The sequence below is a fragment of the Micropterus salmoides genome, unplaced genomic scaffold, assembly GCF_014851395.1.
Source record: "Micropterus salmoides isolate LMB-PRFRI ecotype aquatic unplaced genomic scaffold, ASM1485139v1 Ms_hic_scaffold_1, whole genome shotgun sequence".
Classification (NCBI taxonomy): Eukaryota; Metazoa; Chordata; class Actinopteri; order Centrarchiformes; family Centrarchidae; genus Micropterus; species Micropterus salmoides.
Window position 1 is genome coordinate 5,679,788 of NW_024040040.1, and position 14,899 is coordinate 5,694,686.

At 40.2% G+C, this 14,899-nt stretch overlaps 1 protein-coding gene across 1 annotated transcript; it reads right to left on the reverse strand.

Annotated features, from left to right (window-relative positions):
* Positions 1–43: 43 nt before the first annotated feature.
* LOC119918295 (zinc finger protein 513-like) lies at positions 44–12,258 on the reverse strand. The gene is made up of 7 exons (XM_038738985.1): positions 12,109–12,258; positions 11,590–11,832; positions 8,293–8,415; positions 6,463–6,597; positions 5,341–5,847; positions 3,990–4,177; positions 44–3,102 (listed from the first exon to the last, which is right to left on the reverse strand). The coding sequence occupies exons 2-7, from the start codon at positions 11,627–11,629 to the stop codon at positions 2,488–2,490; spliced, it is 1,608 nt and encodes a 535-aa protein (XP_038594913.1). The 5' UTR covers positions 11,630–11,832; positions 12,109–12,258; the 3' UTR covers positions 44–2,487.
* Between the last annotated feature and the right edge of the window lie 2,641 nt (positions 12,259–14,899).

Here is a 14,899-nt window from a genome sequence, read left to right on the forward strand (position 1 = left end):
CCTTAAACAGAGAGCGTGAAAGAGGAAGTAGCTTCAACACAGCTTCAATCAGACTTGTTTTATTAGAGATAATGAAGGCACTGTGAACAACACACCTGGCAACCTCACTGTGACGACACTTTTTTACTTCTGTCTGTGTGCAGGTCGGACAAACAAAACAGAAAACGTGTGTCATTGGAGGTGTTCGTAGTCGTGTTTTGTAAAGTTTGGACAGAACCACTCTAACCGTCTCTTTACGCTAAGCTAGGCTAACCACGTCCTGAATTAAGACTGTCTTATCTAATTTTGGGCAAGAAAACAAATATGCATATTTTCAAAAACATTAAACTGTTACTTTAAACACAAACAGTCTTCGGTAAAAAATGGAAACAGAAAAGGTTTGCACATACAAGCAGTGACGTTTTTGAGCATCCGAGGGCTTCATATTTTTATATATATATATGATGTTTTTGCTGTAAAGTATCACAAATCCCTATTCAGAGTGCCACTGCTTGTTGAACACCAACCATCATTAATAAAAAGCAAAAGGCCAGTTTGTTGAGTAACTGGTTTCTAAAACGTTCTTGTATTCTCCAGCCAGCTTTGTTTAGTCCATTATATTTCTACTAGCCTGAAAAATTCAGTTGTGACATTTAGAGTTGATCTTAATCTGCTTTCTGAGCCTGTACTTGATTGACTGCTACTTGATTTGATAGCTTATTAACACACGAGTAATAATGCCTGAAGAAAACGGGCTTCACATCACCTACAGAGCTTCACCTTCTGTCAAAACCAAATTCTCGTTCTGTGAGCCAAGATTTTTACAAAATATATAAAATAACTGAAAATAAATAACAATAACTTTTTCAGGTTGATGGAACATTTCATGATTTAATAAAATGGAGAGTTTATTGACTCAATATGTTTCTTTTCTTCCCTGAATTGTTGATGTCTGAGAGGTAAACAGGCTGATTCTTTTACTACATCTAGGCTGAAACAAGCTATGTCGTCTCAAAAGTGAGGGAGTCTCCCTGTCTGGAATAAATTAATTTAATTTCCAGGATATAGATCTAAAAAAAAACAAAATTAAAAATTAGAAAGGATCGGTCAGGTTCAAACAGAAAACTCGCCTCGCTCAGACAGCAGGGCTCCTGTGCATTTTAAAATCTCCAACCTTCCCGACTCTTTAAAGTCATGATTTTACAGCATTTTGCTTCAGTCTGAACATGTAATTCTTTTTCAAGAGATTTTTCTGGCTCAATGCAGCAAAACAAGGACTCATTCTTTAATGTTAAATATTCTCGACATGTTGAGTGTGGAATACAACATATTAGGGATGTCAGAGATTTCGCAAATCCAGCTGTAATTACATGCGAGATAAAAGGCCATTATGTTTATGAGATTGAAGATGTAAATTCAAGACATGTCTGATGCACTTTCCAGCAACAAAAAGTTCTGCAATTTTTTAAATTTGTCAAATTCCAAAATTCTCTGTAAAACTCCCTTTCAACTTTGAAACCTGCACCAGCCTCATGATCAGACTGAGTTAACATTTCTTCCCCCCCATTACTCTGCGAGCTGCGTGATTTTGTTTAGTTTTCTCCTGAATAATCTACATAATTCTCAATTGTGGTAGTGGTTTGTAGCAGCAGTTTGCGTTTGCTTTGATGACTGAAAAAATATGTTGATTTAAGAGTATTTTTCTGTTTTCGTTGACATTTTAGTGATAATTTTTCTGTCATTAAAACTACGTAGCTTGTAGGAAAATGACATCCCCATTCCTAATGCTGCAAACATAGTGCTCTGATTGGAGGGGGAAAAAAAACAACAGGAAATAAAATGTGAGACATTGACGAAGATTCAGGAGGTCGGGAACCAGGCTGAAGCTTGCACAGGAGCCCCACTGAATAACTGAGTGCAACCTTTCCTGGATAAAAAACAAAACTCACCACCACCTAATCAAAACCACTTAATGCTTGTGAGATGATGATCCGCCCTGCTGTTATGAAAGAAATCCACCCACATTTACAAAATATAGATTATCTGTAGAGAAAAAAAAATAAACATTTCAATTCACTAGATCGGTTACACAGATAGAAAAGACCAGAAGATAAGTCTGGACTGCATTTACTAAAGAAAAGTGTGTGTGATGCAAATGTTTGTATGCAACACACACACACACACACACACACACACACACACACACACACACACACACACACAGTCAGTGTAGCACTGCAGTCTGTCAAAGGCACCTGAGTTTAGCTCCAACCTGAGCTGCTGGAGGTTCACCAGTGTATCTCACGTGTCACTATCTTCGTGGGGACCTTATACCAAACATGACAAATAAGTGCCAAACCCTAAAACTTGACCTTCGAACAACCCTTTAAACTTGCATTTCTGTCTCCACAAAGTTGTCGGAACCCACAAGTATAGTGAATTACCGGTTTTTGGACCCCACAAACATAGTAAAACACACACACACACACACACACACACACAGTGTATCTAGCTGAGCTCCTGTCCCTGACTCTGGCTCTCCTGAGTGTCTTTGCCCCAGCTGAGGCCGTTGATGGGTGCGTGCTTCTCCCAGCTGTCCGTGTTGTGTCCGTGTTTCCTCTGGTGGCGTTTGTAGTTGTCCCAGTGGCCCGTGGTGTAGTCGCACTCGGCGCAGGCGTACGGCTTCTCGCCCGTGTGCCGCAGCATGTGCCTCTTCAGGTTCATGCTCTGGTTGCAGGAGTAGCCGCAGACGCCGCAGTGGAACGGCTTGGCGCCCGAGTGGATGCGCTCGTGTCGCCGCAGGTTGGCGAGGTTCCCGCAGGCGTAGCTGCAGGACGGGCACTGGTAGGGCTTCTCGCCCGTGTGCACGCGCATGTGGCGTTTGAGGTTGTCGAGGTGCGAGGAGGTGTAGGGGCAGTGCGGGCAGCGGTGGGGTTTCTCCTCGGAGTGGGTGTGGGCGTGGCGGGACAGGTGGTTGGGGTAGTGGGACAGGAAGGGGCAGTGAGGGCAGCGGTACAGCTTGGTGCCACGTTGACCCCGCCGGGATCCACGAGGAGCGGGTGGACTGCAGGGAGGCCTGGATCCATCTTTGGACAGCAGGTCCAACGAGCAGCGACGACACACCTAAAAATGAATCCAGAGTACACGTGAAAGGTGGCACCTCGCCAGAAGGAGGAGACATTCGGGTGTTTACTGACCAAAATCTCGTCTGACTCTCCACCTCTGAGGTGATAAAAAGGCCGACACATTCATGCTGCCTTCATTTCTTACTGTGCGTTCAGAGCAATAAGCTTTAGCAGCAGCAGGGACCCTTTCACCTCTCAGGCTACGTTCAGGCTGAACTAACCCTCTGATTGGTTGGCTTAAAAGTTGGGCAGAAAAAAACTTAAACTCCCTCTGCAATTTTCTTTAATCACATTTTGATTTACATGTGACAACGTGCAATGTAACAACAATAAACATAAGACAAGTCTTCTTTTACATAGTTTACCTTTTATGTTTGTTTTTATTTTTTATTAATAAAAGATCCATTCAAATCAAGTGTAAAAACAAAAAATACAAATATATATTAAACATATCATTTTATTTATAATACATAATGTTTAATAACCTGAGGTTTAATTTAGAGAAAATAAGTGCAATTTTAATCACAGTAGCAGAAAAACTGCAATCATAGATTTTCATTTAATCGTTGAATCCTGTTTTTAACCACAGTTTGTAGTAAAATCAGTTAGCGGGCAGCCAGAGGAGGCCGCAATTCAGAGTCATCATGGAAGTAGAAAAGTTTTATCATAATTATTATGAGTTTCTGTGGAAGTTTTGGGTGGACAGACTCTCCGTTTGCGTGCTGAGACAGCTCGTTTCTATGGAAACAAACTAAAACATTGCACAATCTACTTTCTCCAACATAAACTTCACACGAGGAAACAGTTCTCTGAGGCAGTGATGCAATCCTCAGCCTGACTCATGTTTAACAAGAAGGAAGAAGATAAACACAAACAGAAACGTACCTGTCCTCCGTCGCCCTCCCCCTCCGCCTTGTCCCCCTCCAGGTCGGCCTCCTCCAGCGTGAGGCCACACACCTGGCAGCACAGGGGGAAGAGGAGGACAGGGAGCGGGGCGGAGGGAGAGCCGAGGGCCCCCAAGGTCTGGAGGTAACCCGAGTCCTGGGACACTCGCAGGGTCAGGTCCGACACCACTGCATGACGAAGAGAGAAAAAGTATTTGTGCATATGAAATGTAGTTTTTATTTTTACAGAGTCTGATCGAACTCTCAAATTCTACTTTATTATTTCACTGAACCATGAAAAACTGAGAAACCCCCCCACAAAGAACAGTCCTCAAAGCAAAATGCTGCAGTTTTTTGCTGATAATAAGAAACTTATCTTCCATCTCAAATTTAAACTTCCTACTTTTACTTCTTCTTACACTCTTGTCTTTAAATATAAAAAAATCCCTTCTGGTTCTTGTTTCCTCTGATGGTTTGACTTTCTTACTGACGCCTTGCTGTCACAGTTTCACTCAGTTTTTATGGATAATTATCATCTACGCTGGGAGGACTGAGTGTAAACATGGTCCTCTCGCCCCTCGTGGTGCAGCTGAGCTCAGCAGAGGTTGGCAGGGGGTTGATAAGCACTCAACCAGGGACAACTTCTCCTTCTCATTTTTTATTTTTTTTTTTCAAACTCTTTCAGTTTTGACATGTTGGTTCCTCTTTTCTACTCCGCTCCGTGCTCTCAAAATTATTATGTTTCCCTGCCGGATAAAAGAAACTTATGTTCTGCTTTAGGCAAATAATAAAGAGAGGATCAACTGGATTTACATCTCATGCAATAGGGACATTTTATTTATCCTTCTGCATCAACCACGTCATGGAGCTCTTTCCTGATGTTTTTTACTCAATAAGTAACTTGTGTGTTGAGTGCAGGGAGATCCAACATTTGCATTTTGAGGTAAAAGTTATAAAACCACAGCATGTAAAGTACGTACGACGAAATAATCTAAGCTCAACTGTCCCTTACTAGCTTTCAAATCTTTATAATTGGACAAAATATCTTCCACAAACAATGCAGACGTTTGATTCAACTATTTCTACTTTAAGTACATGAAACTTTTCTCTTAAAAATCATTTAAACTGAATATTTTTGGGTTCGACAAAACAATACGTGAAGATGTCACCTTGGACTCTAGAAAATTGTCATAAGCATTTTCCGTGATATTTTTATAGATCCAACGATAGATTAATGGAGGAAATAATCAGCTGGAGGAGTTGAATGTGTATCAAGAAGTCCATGGAAACACCTCTGATCAAGATTTAACATGCTGGAAATGTTTAAATTCAATGTGGTTTAATAAATTTACCTTCTTCAGTTTCAGCACTAGCTTTTTTCCGTCTCCCTCGCCGTTTCTCCTTCTCCCTCCTCTGCGGTCTCTCCTGCGTGTGCATGCGCTGGTGTCTCCGCAGGTTGCCGAGGGAGCTGCAGGCGTAGCTGCACTGGGGACAGCGGTACGGCTTCTCCCCGGTGTGGGTGCGGGCGTGGCGCTGGAGGTTGACGAGCTGGGCCGAGGCGTAGGGGCAGACGGGGCAGCGGTACGGCTTATGGCCGTCGTGGGTCCTCATGTGGCGCTTCAGATGGTTGGAGTAGCGGGAGGTGAAGGCGCACAGCGAGCAGGAGTAAACTTTAGGAGGGATGCCGACAGCGCCGCCTGTCTTGCCGACACTTCTCCTCTTCCTGTCGGAGCCCCCGCTGATGGAGCGGTCCGCCAGGTTTGACCCCTCCATCTGCGAGGAGTTGATGGAGGCTTCATGCTGGAGGCCTTCCTCACAGGTTAGACAATAAAGCTCCGCCCCCAGGTCCAGGCCCACACCTGGAACAAAATAAATCACATTTTATATGAGTAAAGACGAGAGGAAGCGGAGCTGGCCTTTTTTTCCCCCAAATGGTGTCGTTTCCATCAAGATGAAACAACAACAAAAAACAGAAAATGAAATGTTACAGCTGTCAGGATTTCCTGAATTATGAACACAATGTCTTCTTATACAAATACTTAGAAGCACAACAATGTGCAACGAAGGCTCTACTGTTTGATGCTTCTTGCCTGTAATGTGTGTTTCTGTGGAGAAACTGATGTCTGCATGTGAGCTTCTCGCTGTAGCCACTTAAAACACAACATGAAAAGATAAGATATTTATGTTGTAATTGTCTAATGTGAGAATCTTTATTTCTGGTTTTGTGAACATTTGGACTAACCTATAATGTGTTTGCTGTATATGAAAGAATCTGATCTAATCGCTCTTCGACGAAGCATCTAAAACATGTTGGTATGTGGTGAGGATGAGACAAACATGGCCTGGTGTAGCCACAGACGCTTGAGAATATGTTGACAAAGCCTCCCCCTCTACCTTTTTCTCTTGGTGGTTTTCACACACACACACCACAAATTTTTTAAAAGTAAAACAAAGTGAAATGAAGCAACAGTTACCCAGATCTAAACCTGCAGCCAGAGGCGTGTCTCCCAGAAGCTGACCACATCCTTTACAGGAGAGGAAAGCTGGGAAGCTGGAGTCTGTTGGTGCTGAAGCATCGTCCTCAACGCTCAGAGAGAAGACCGTCATACCTGAGGAAGAACAGAAGCAAAGAAAACCTTCATGTATGTACCTTCAGAATCTCATATTTTATATCACAAGAGATACCAAGCTGTGAGGATATTTAGAAAATTATAAATATAAAATGAACCAGACACAAAGTCAGTTCTTATGGAAACTGTGTAGTAAAGAAAACTAAATGTGTTCTCTGTGGTTTTAAATAAAAGGTGGCTCTCGTTGGTCTTGTATTGTTTCATTTATCTCTGTAACGGTACACTTGACTGAGTTTGGGCGTGTGTGAGATTTCTATCTGATGAGTCATACTTTTATTTTCGTGGTAGTATTTCCTCTAAATAACTAAATATGCTTATCAGGACTTGTTTCAGTCATCTCTGCACTGCGGAAAAAGCAGCATTTTTAATCTCCTAATCTGTTTTGTGGCCAGTTTGACACTTTACCTCGACTTAAACTCATAGTTTCTCACAGTTTTTATTGACTTGACATTAATTTTTAAATAAGGAGGAAGTGGATTGAATATGATGGATTCAGGGTCTGAGATAAGATCCATCTACACTACTTGTTGGTCACTTATACAAACGGCGACATAAAAAAGAAACACAATAAGCATTTCTGACACATTTGAACCTGTGAATTACCGTTCGTCTGAACATAAGATAAAATCTGTTTTACAACTGTTGGAAAAAGACTTTCTGAACATTTTATCAGACTAGTCCTTTCTGATCATCATCATCTTTGAAGCTTTTTTATTTGCATGGCTTCTTCTTCATTCTGTCACACGTTCGTTCGCCCTCCCGTCAGGCGGACTGAGGGACTTTCTCCAGCTGTTTTCGTTTTGTCAGATCGTCTTCAAAACGATTCTCTGCAGGAAAAACCCGCAACATGAGGCCTGAAGATTAAACTGAAGGAGACTGACTGATAGCTCAGACAGCAGTTAATCTCTCCATTCACAGAGAAAATCCCGTGTTGTGTCTTGTCCTCGAATATAATACGGCTCCTGCTTTTTCCAATGCGAGTAGAAAAAAAATATCATCTTATATTCAGGCCACTAGCAGATGTAGACGTATGAATACACACAGAGCAGGTCTGACAGAAGCCTGCGAGCAAAACGTATTGTTTGCTCCTCTTTATTTGTTTTTTAACAAGACATGTCAGCTTTGGCAGAACTCTCTGTAGCCTAAACCTCCAGCTCCTACAACCGAGTGAAGTGAAGCCTCGGTGAGCTTTAATTCAAAGTGATTGAGAGTGTGTTGTTACTCTGACCCCCCACAGCCATACAGAAAGTACGTTTTACCTTTTATTCCAATACACTGAGCTTTTATTTCGAAGGTCTGACCAACTACCAGCTCGTACGGAAGTCAAACTGGGCTGTCAAAACTTCAAAACGTTCAATCCAATGTTTGTGTGTAGAGCTGCAACAGTTAGTCGACTGAAAGAAAATTAACAGTCAACTATTTTGATAATGGATTAATTGTTTCAGTAATTTTTCAAGCAACATTTTTTGGTTCCGGCTTCATAAACCGTCATATTGATAGTAAATTAAGAGTGTTTGGGTTTTCGACTGTTTGTTGGATAAAATAAATAATCTCAAGATCACAATTTTTTTGACATATTACAGACTAAATGATTAATCATAAAATAAATTGGGGGTTTAATCGATAATGAAAATAATCATTAGTTGCATCTCTATGTGCGTGTGCGTTACTGACCAGACTCTCTATCAAGCCCCATGATCTCAGAGTCTCCAAACTCCAGCTCTCCGCTCAGCAGGAAGTCGCTCTCCAGAACCAGGCAGCCCGGCTCACATACCACCGCCCCGTCCTCCGACTCCACTGAACACACACACAAACATTTCTCATCATTACTTGTATAAAAACATGCCAAACACAAGCTTCCAAACACGTCACCAAAGCAGTAAATGAAAGCTCGACACGAAGAGAGCATTTAGGTTTGGGTGACAGCTGTGCTGATAAAAGTCCTACAACATACTTTCCTGTCAACTTTTGTTTAAAAAGTCCACATTAGCATGAGAAGAAGACACTGAGCTATCTGCTGTTCTAAAACATATACATGCTCCTGCTTTATAAACACACATTTTATTTTCCTTTAAAAAAAAAGTGAGCTTTGTACACTGTGTGTATTACAGAGCAAGATGTGCTGGTACCTGCGAAATGAATGTTGATAATAAAAAAAACAAAACAGCAACACATACATGTTTTTAATACATGTTAAGAGAGCTCAAAGGTTGAAGGCTATTGGAGCATATGAAAGTGGAATCTTGTGTGACAGGCGTTTTGTCTGAGACTGTAGACACGTAAGAAAGGACAGAGGGAAGTGCGATAATCAAGATTTGGGTTCAGAAAAAGAAAAAAAGAAGAAGATGGTCAAGAGTAAAAAGGATGTGGAGAGGAAGCGAGAGACGAAAGAGAGGAGAAGACATCAAGCAGACAAGTAAAGGAAATCAGTGAGGACGAGATAAGGAACGAGGCTGCGCCAGGAAAAGGAAGATGAGTGAAAGATGGGATGAAAACACAGCACTGATGATCCACGACACTTTCTGCCAGATAATAAGTGATCCAGCTCACATCTGTTCTTCTTGTTGATAAATAGTGATATTTTATTAAATTAATTAGGTAATAACAATGAAAAAACACACCGTCCACAACACACTAGCTTCCAGATCCAGTATTTCTTAAGGCTGCACAGAATTGTGGCCTGAAAATTATTATTTTCTCCTGTTTTGAACTTGAAGTTACCATTTCTTTTTTTCTAGCAGGACTTCAAAAGTGGGGCATGAGAAGTGGTTCTTAACTTCCTATCAACACTAGAGTTGAAACAATTCATTGATAAGTCACTTGTAGGGCTGGCAATAAAACAATGATGATAATTATCACGATATCATTTTTGTCAATATAACAAATGTCCAATAAATGTTTGATTTAATTCATTTGAATCATGAACAAATTAGCACTTAATTTTTCTATTAAGATATTTGTTTTATTGGAGGAAAAGGGACTGAAAAGATTTTACTTAATTTTTTTCATGCATATTTGTTGGAAACTTTTTTTTATTTTATTAAATTGTTTTGAATGTTCTGCCTGAGATTTGTGAAGCGATCCATTCTTTAGCATCAAGTGTTTGTTATGACCATAAAGAAAAGTTTAAAATCACAATTAACCGTCTGGTTTCTTCAACTTTCACTCAGGAGCAGCTTTAAAAATTGAAAGAAATAATGATTTGGCATTTTTTTTAAGACTTGGTCGCATGACAGAAAAATCAATCACCAACTGATAATCTGTAAAAGTGCAAACATTCCCTGGTTCCTGCTCCTTAGTCGGGAGGATTTGCTGCTTTTCCTGGAAGTTTAGCTTTCTCCTTTGTGGTTTTAAAAATAGTAAACTGGATATCTTTGGACTGTCGATCGTATGCAACATTTCCAGACGTCACCTTCAGACCTTTTTGACGTATTACAGACTAAATGATTACTTAGGAAAAGTCAGACAGAACTACCTGGCCAGTGGTATTTTGATTTTGAAACATCTCAACAACAGAAAACCCAAAGGTTAGACGACACGGCCCCTAAAACAAAGTTCACGTCGGATGTTAGAAGAGCGTCTGAAACTCCGTCCTGGGGGCTGCTGCGATATATTTTTGTACCTCTCTGAAGCAGAAAACTGCGCCCACTTTATGCAGTCATTGGGCGGGTGTGTAAAGGTGTGATAATAGTTTGAACTTCTCTCTCAAGTCCCCCCACCTCCGCACACAAATATTTGTCACTTTTTGTCTGGGCAAACTTGTGACACTCCATGAACGCATTTCGAGGAAAGACTACCTCAACACGTGCAGCGTTCTACCCACTTTCCACAATTCATCTCATCCCTCTCTGTGACAGCGATAACCAATATTTGTGCGACCAAAGTTGTATTTGAGCATTATCCTATGACACTGGAATCAAATCTGTACAAAACTAGTTAATGACTGTAAACAAGTAAAAAGAAAAGAGACCAAAAGGAAGTGCGATAATAAAACTTTCTATGATGAAATACTCTGCAGCCTTTACTTATTCAAACTGGGTTATACACGAGGCTGCTTCCTGATTGTTTCACCCTTATAGAGGCTGAACATTACAAATAGCCACGAGTTCAGTTGTGAAAACCCGACATCTTGCTACTTAGCGTGAGTTTCAGTTTTAGTCACTCGACTCTGAATAAAACTAATTTGACTACAAGGATGTAATGACCTTTCCTTTGACCCCCCCCCTGTTGTGACAGCGTTTATTTCCCTGTATTTGTCATGCACTTGCTCACATGCGACGTATACTTTCCTCAGGAGAAAACTAGCTGGTTTCTGGAATCCCATTCGTCGAAAACGGGACTCATATACAAGAAGTTCAAGGTGAAACTTGCTTTGGTAAGTTCAGGTAAACACAGAGTACAGCTGTGACAAAAGAAGTAACAACAGCAAATATTTCACTTTTGAGATAAAACAGAGACTAAAGGTCGAGGTGACAGCATTAAAAAGTAAGGGGGTTAGAAAGAAGTCAAACAGGAAGCAGAGAAAGAAAGAAAGGAAGGATGACGGGATGGAGAGGAGGGCGCGCTGGGAGGTCAGGTACTGGTCTGCGAAGAGGAAGTGCAGACAGGAAGCAGAGAGGAGGAAGAGAGGAAGTGGAGAGTCCAACCGAGCCAGAGCAGTCAGGATGAGATAACACGCACAAACACATCTACCTAAAGGACAACATGTCTCCAACAGTCTTCCTCTCTGAGAGACAATGAGGAAGAGACCCAGCCTGCAATGTCAATATGTTAAACCAGTTTGGCAACATTTCCAGAGCTAAACTCAAGAATTTAAACTTTAAAAAAAAGGAAGATTAAAGTGGACAAAAGTCACTGACTTAAACTATACAAGCGAGTTTACGTTTTTTTTTAAAAAAAAAAAAAGAAAGGCAGCTCATTAGACACCAGATGCAAACTCAAACAGCTGGAGGAAAGCAGAGGTAAACTCACATTTCACCGGCTGCGGGTTGGACTGTTTTCTCCGCGGCATCTTCGCCTCTCGTCGTCCCGGATCCTGGTCTGGATTAGTGGGGGTGGACACCGAAGACCACAGTGGGCTCAAGTCCGTCCGTCAGCCAGCCAGGCAGCCAGCTAACTGCATGTCATCATCATCATCATCATCATCACCTCCTTCCTCTTCCTCTTCCTCCAACGGACAGTAACAGCGGCGGTGTCATCACTAGCGACTGCTGCCTGAAAACGACACCAATTCAAAACGTCCTTATTTCAGCAACTTACATTTTAAACTACATTATGCTGAACAACACCAAAACACACAACAGCCACTTTAAAGTTCACGCTGTGAGTCAGTCTTTGTTATTGTTCCGCAGTAAATGGACGAAGCCATCTTGTTAGCCACCTATTAGCAGCCAGCTGGTCAACTTCAACATTAAAAAACGAAGCCGTGTCAACTGCAAACTTTAAATAAAATCTACATTTGTAGCCCCGTCACTTCGCTGATGAACCCACCTGTGATAAATTCCCCCAAAACACTGTCGTCGACAAAATGTCGCAAACTGTTTGAAATGTAACTCTTTTGTTGCCAGACGCACATCGACGCTGACGGAGCTACGCCGGGTCCGGACTCCGGGTGACGTCAGTGACAGCAGCAGAGGATTGTGGGTTTTGTAGTCGTCCATTTCGGGTCTCATCAATGTCAGTATCGACTTTGCTGATATGCTAACAAGGTAAAAGTACAGCAAAATATATGATAGGCATATATATTGATATTAAAATTGTTTTGATGATATCTTTCTTAAGGAGGAAGGAAGGAAATGCCAAAGAATTAGAGATGTGTTTTTAACAGTTATTTATAAATTATACATGTACATACAATTAAACTGCTTCAGGAGAGGTTTAGATTTTTAAATTTGTATTGTCTTCTTTTTTGTTTAATGTAATTTCTTTATTAAATTAATTTATAATACTGATATAGTATACCTTGTTACTTGTATGTTTTGTCCATGTTATTATAACTTCGCCTAGTTGGTCACCTTTTGCTATGTGTGACATGTGTTCTAATAAAGTTTGTAAAACAATAAAAACGGTTTTATAGTCCTTATATTGTGTCTCATCCTGTACATACAATTAATCTGCTACAGAAAAGATTTAACAAAGATGTCTCTTACAGTTTTTAAAATTGTATTATCTTCTTTGTATTTTATTTAATTAGGCCTAATGTATAGTACTCATATTGTTTACCGTGTTACTTGTATGTTTATTATAATTATGGCTAGTTGGCCACCTTTTACCTTTTTATGTGTGGCATGTTTTCTAACGGTGGATTGGTGACTTGCCCATGGTGTACCCCGCCTTTCGCCCAATGGCAGCTGGGATTGGCTCCAGCCCTGTATGCAGGATAAGCGGTTGACGATGGATGGATGGATGGATGGATGTCTTCTAATGAAGTTTGGAAAAAATAAAAACAGTTTTGAAGTCTGGGAGACGCTGACCAGAGAGCAATGTCTGGTTGGTAAGTTGTTATGAAATACATCTCCACATCCAAATATGATATTATAAAATAATACAGTGGAATAGACAGTGGTGAATGAAGTACACTTGAGTAAAAGTACAGATACCCTTGCAAATTATTACTCCACTAAAAGTAGAAGTCTTTAATTTAAATTTCTACTTGAGTCAAATTACCTGCTTTTAAAAATGCTTTAAGTAAAAAGTATGGTGATGAGATAGTGTGGCCAATGTCTTTTAAAGTTATCACATAATTAGTGTCTGCCAATTGTACTCGTTCCTAGGTTCCTCTGAAAATAACAAACACAAAACAAAAATCTGATGCTATCTTAGCTTGTTTAATATCAATTAATTCAATAATAAATATAACACTGATTATGAGACCTTGAGGATACATGACATACATTAGAATATCATTGAGGTTATATTCTAGGCCTTTACAGATATATGACATTATCATGATATTTTAAATCTTGTCAAGTAGTACTACCTTTTGTTCTTTCAGTTTAATCACAACATTATTCTATACATATGTACAGAAACCTAACATCTACAGTACACATATATATATACAGTGTCTCTGTTAATGAAAATACCACCAGTGAAAGAATAAAGTCTTACATTTTAAACAAAGAATGAAATTGATCAGTTTAATAATATTTCAATGAGGACACAAGTAGCAGTTCTATTGTAGCCTGTAGCAGCTTCAAGTGTGAGCTTAAAGATCAATATTGACCTTAGCAGCTTCACAAGGTCTACTTACTGGGAATTTTGCGTAGCTTTCACTTGCATGGAGTTCATCTCAGTTCTCACTGAGATGATATTTAAGCTCTGACAACCATTCGCATTGTCCCTGTAAAAGATTTAATCAAATAAGATTTTAAAAACTCTCTAAATTTTGTTTTAAAAGTTCAGTTTTTTTAGTTTATATTGTGTCCACAGGATGCACATATAGTTGTGTTTAATTGCCACAAATGATGTATTCCATCATAAGAATACTAGGCATGCTGAACTGAATGGGAACAATGAACAAAGGAGCAGTAGATAGGGGGGGTCTCCTGGGGCCCAAGAACAAAATGTCTACTAAGGGGTAAGTTGTGAATTGCTCAGGCTAAAGTGCTAGTCAAGGTTACAGCTAAAAAAAACCCAACTCATTCTCACTCCCAACTCGTCACATGGATGCTTGGTCAAGACCTCTTGGTGTCACTTTTTAACGTCCTTGGTTCCCCTTTAACATTGTTTGCAGACATGTAGGACTCTGTGATGAAGTGAGCATTAAGAAACAACGTCCAGTTAGACTTAAAAAAACAACAACTAGGGGTTAATGTTGTGAAACATTGCAATTTGGTTGAGGTTAGGCACCAAAACTATTTGGTTAGGTTTAGTAAAACATCAGGGTTTTGGTGAACAAAACTTACTTACTTATTTATGTGACTTAACTCTCGTAATTAAAGTAATGTTACTTACACAACTTAATTTACATAACTTAAATAAAATCATTCAATGTTGACGGGGCTCCCCAGTGCATTACATCAGGTCTTGACCATGCGTCCATTTGTAATGACTTGGGAGTGAGAACGTGTTGACAAAAACATGTCATGAAAAGGGAGTTCAAGCTGCTGGAGGGCACTTTAATTTTATTTATGTAGTGACAATTCACAACAACAGTTATCTCATAGTGCTTTTCAAATAGAGCAGGTGTAGACCGTACTCTTTGTGCTATTATTTATAGAGACCCAACAATTCCCACCATGAGCAAGCACTTGGAGACACACTTCCTTTTAAGAGGCAG

Excerpts from the sequence above, each read along its gene's own strand:
- LOC119918295 (XM_038738985.1), bottom strand. The coding sequence starts at position 11,629 with ATGCCGCGGAGAAAACAGTCCAACCCGCAGCCGGTGAAAT. Across the intron at positions 8,416-11,589 it reads CAACCCGCAGCCGGTGAAAT|TGGAGTCGGAGGACGGGGCG; the intron begins GTGAGTTTACCT and ends GTGTGTGTTCAG. Across the intron at positions 5,848-6,462 it reads GGCTGCAGGTTTAGATCTGG|GTGTGGGCCTGGACCTGGGG; the intron begins GTAACTGTTGCT and ends ATTTTGTTCCAG.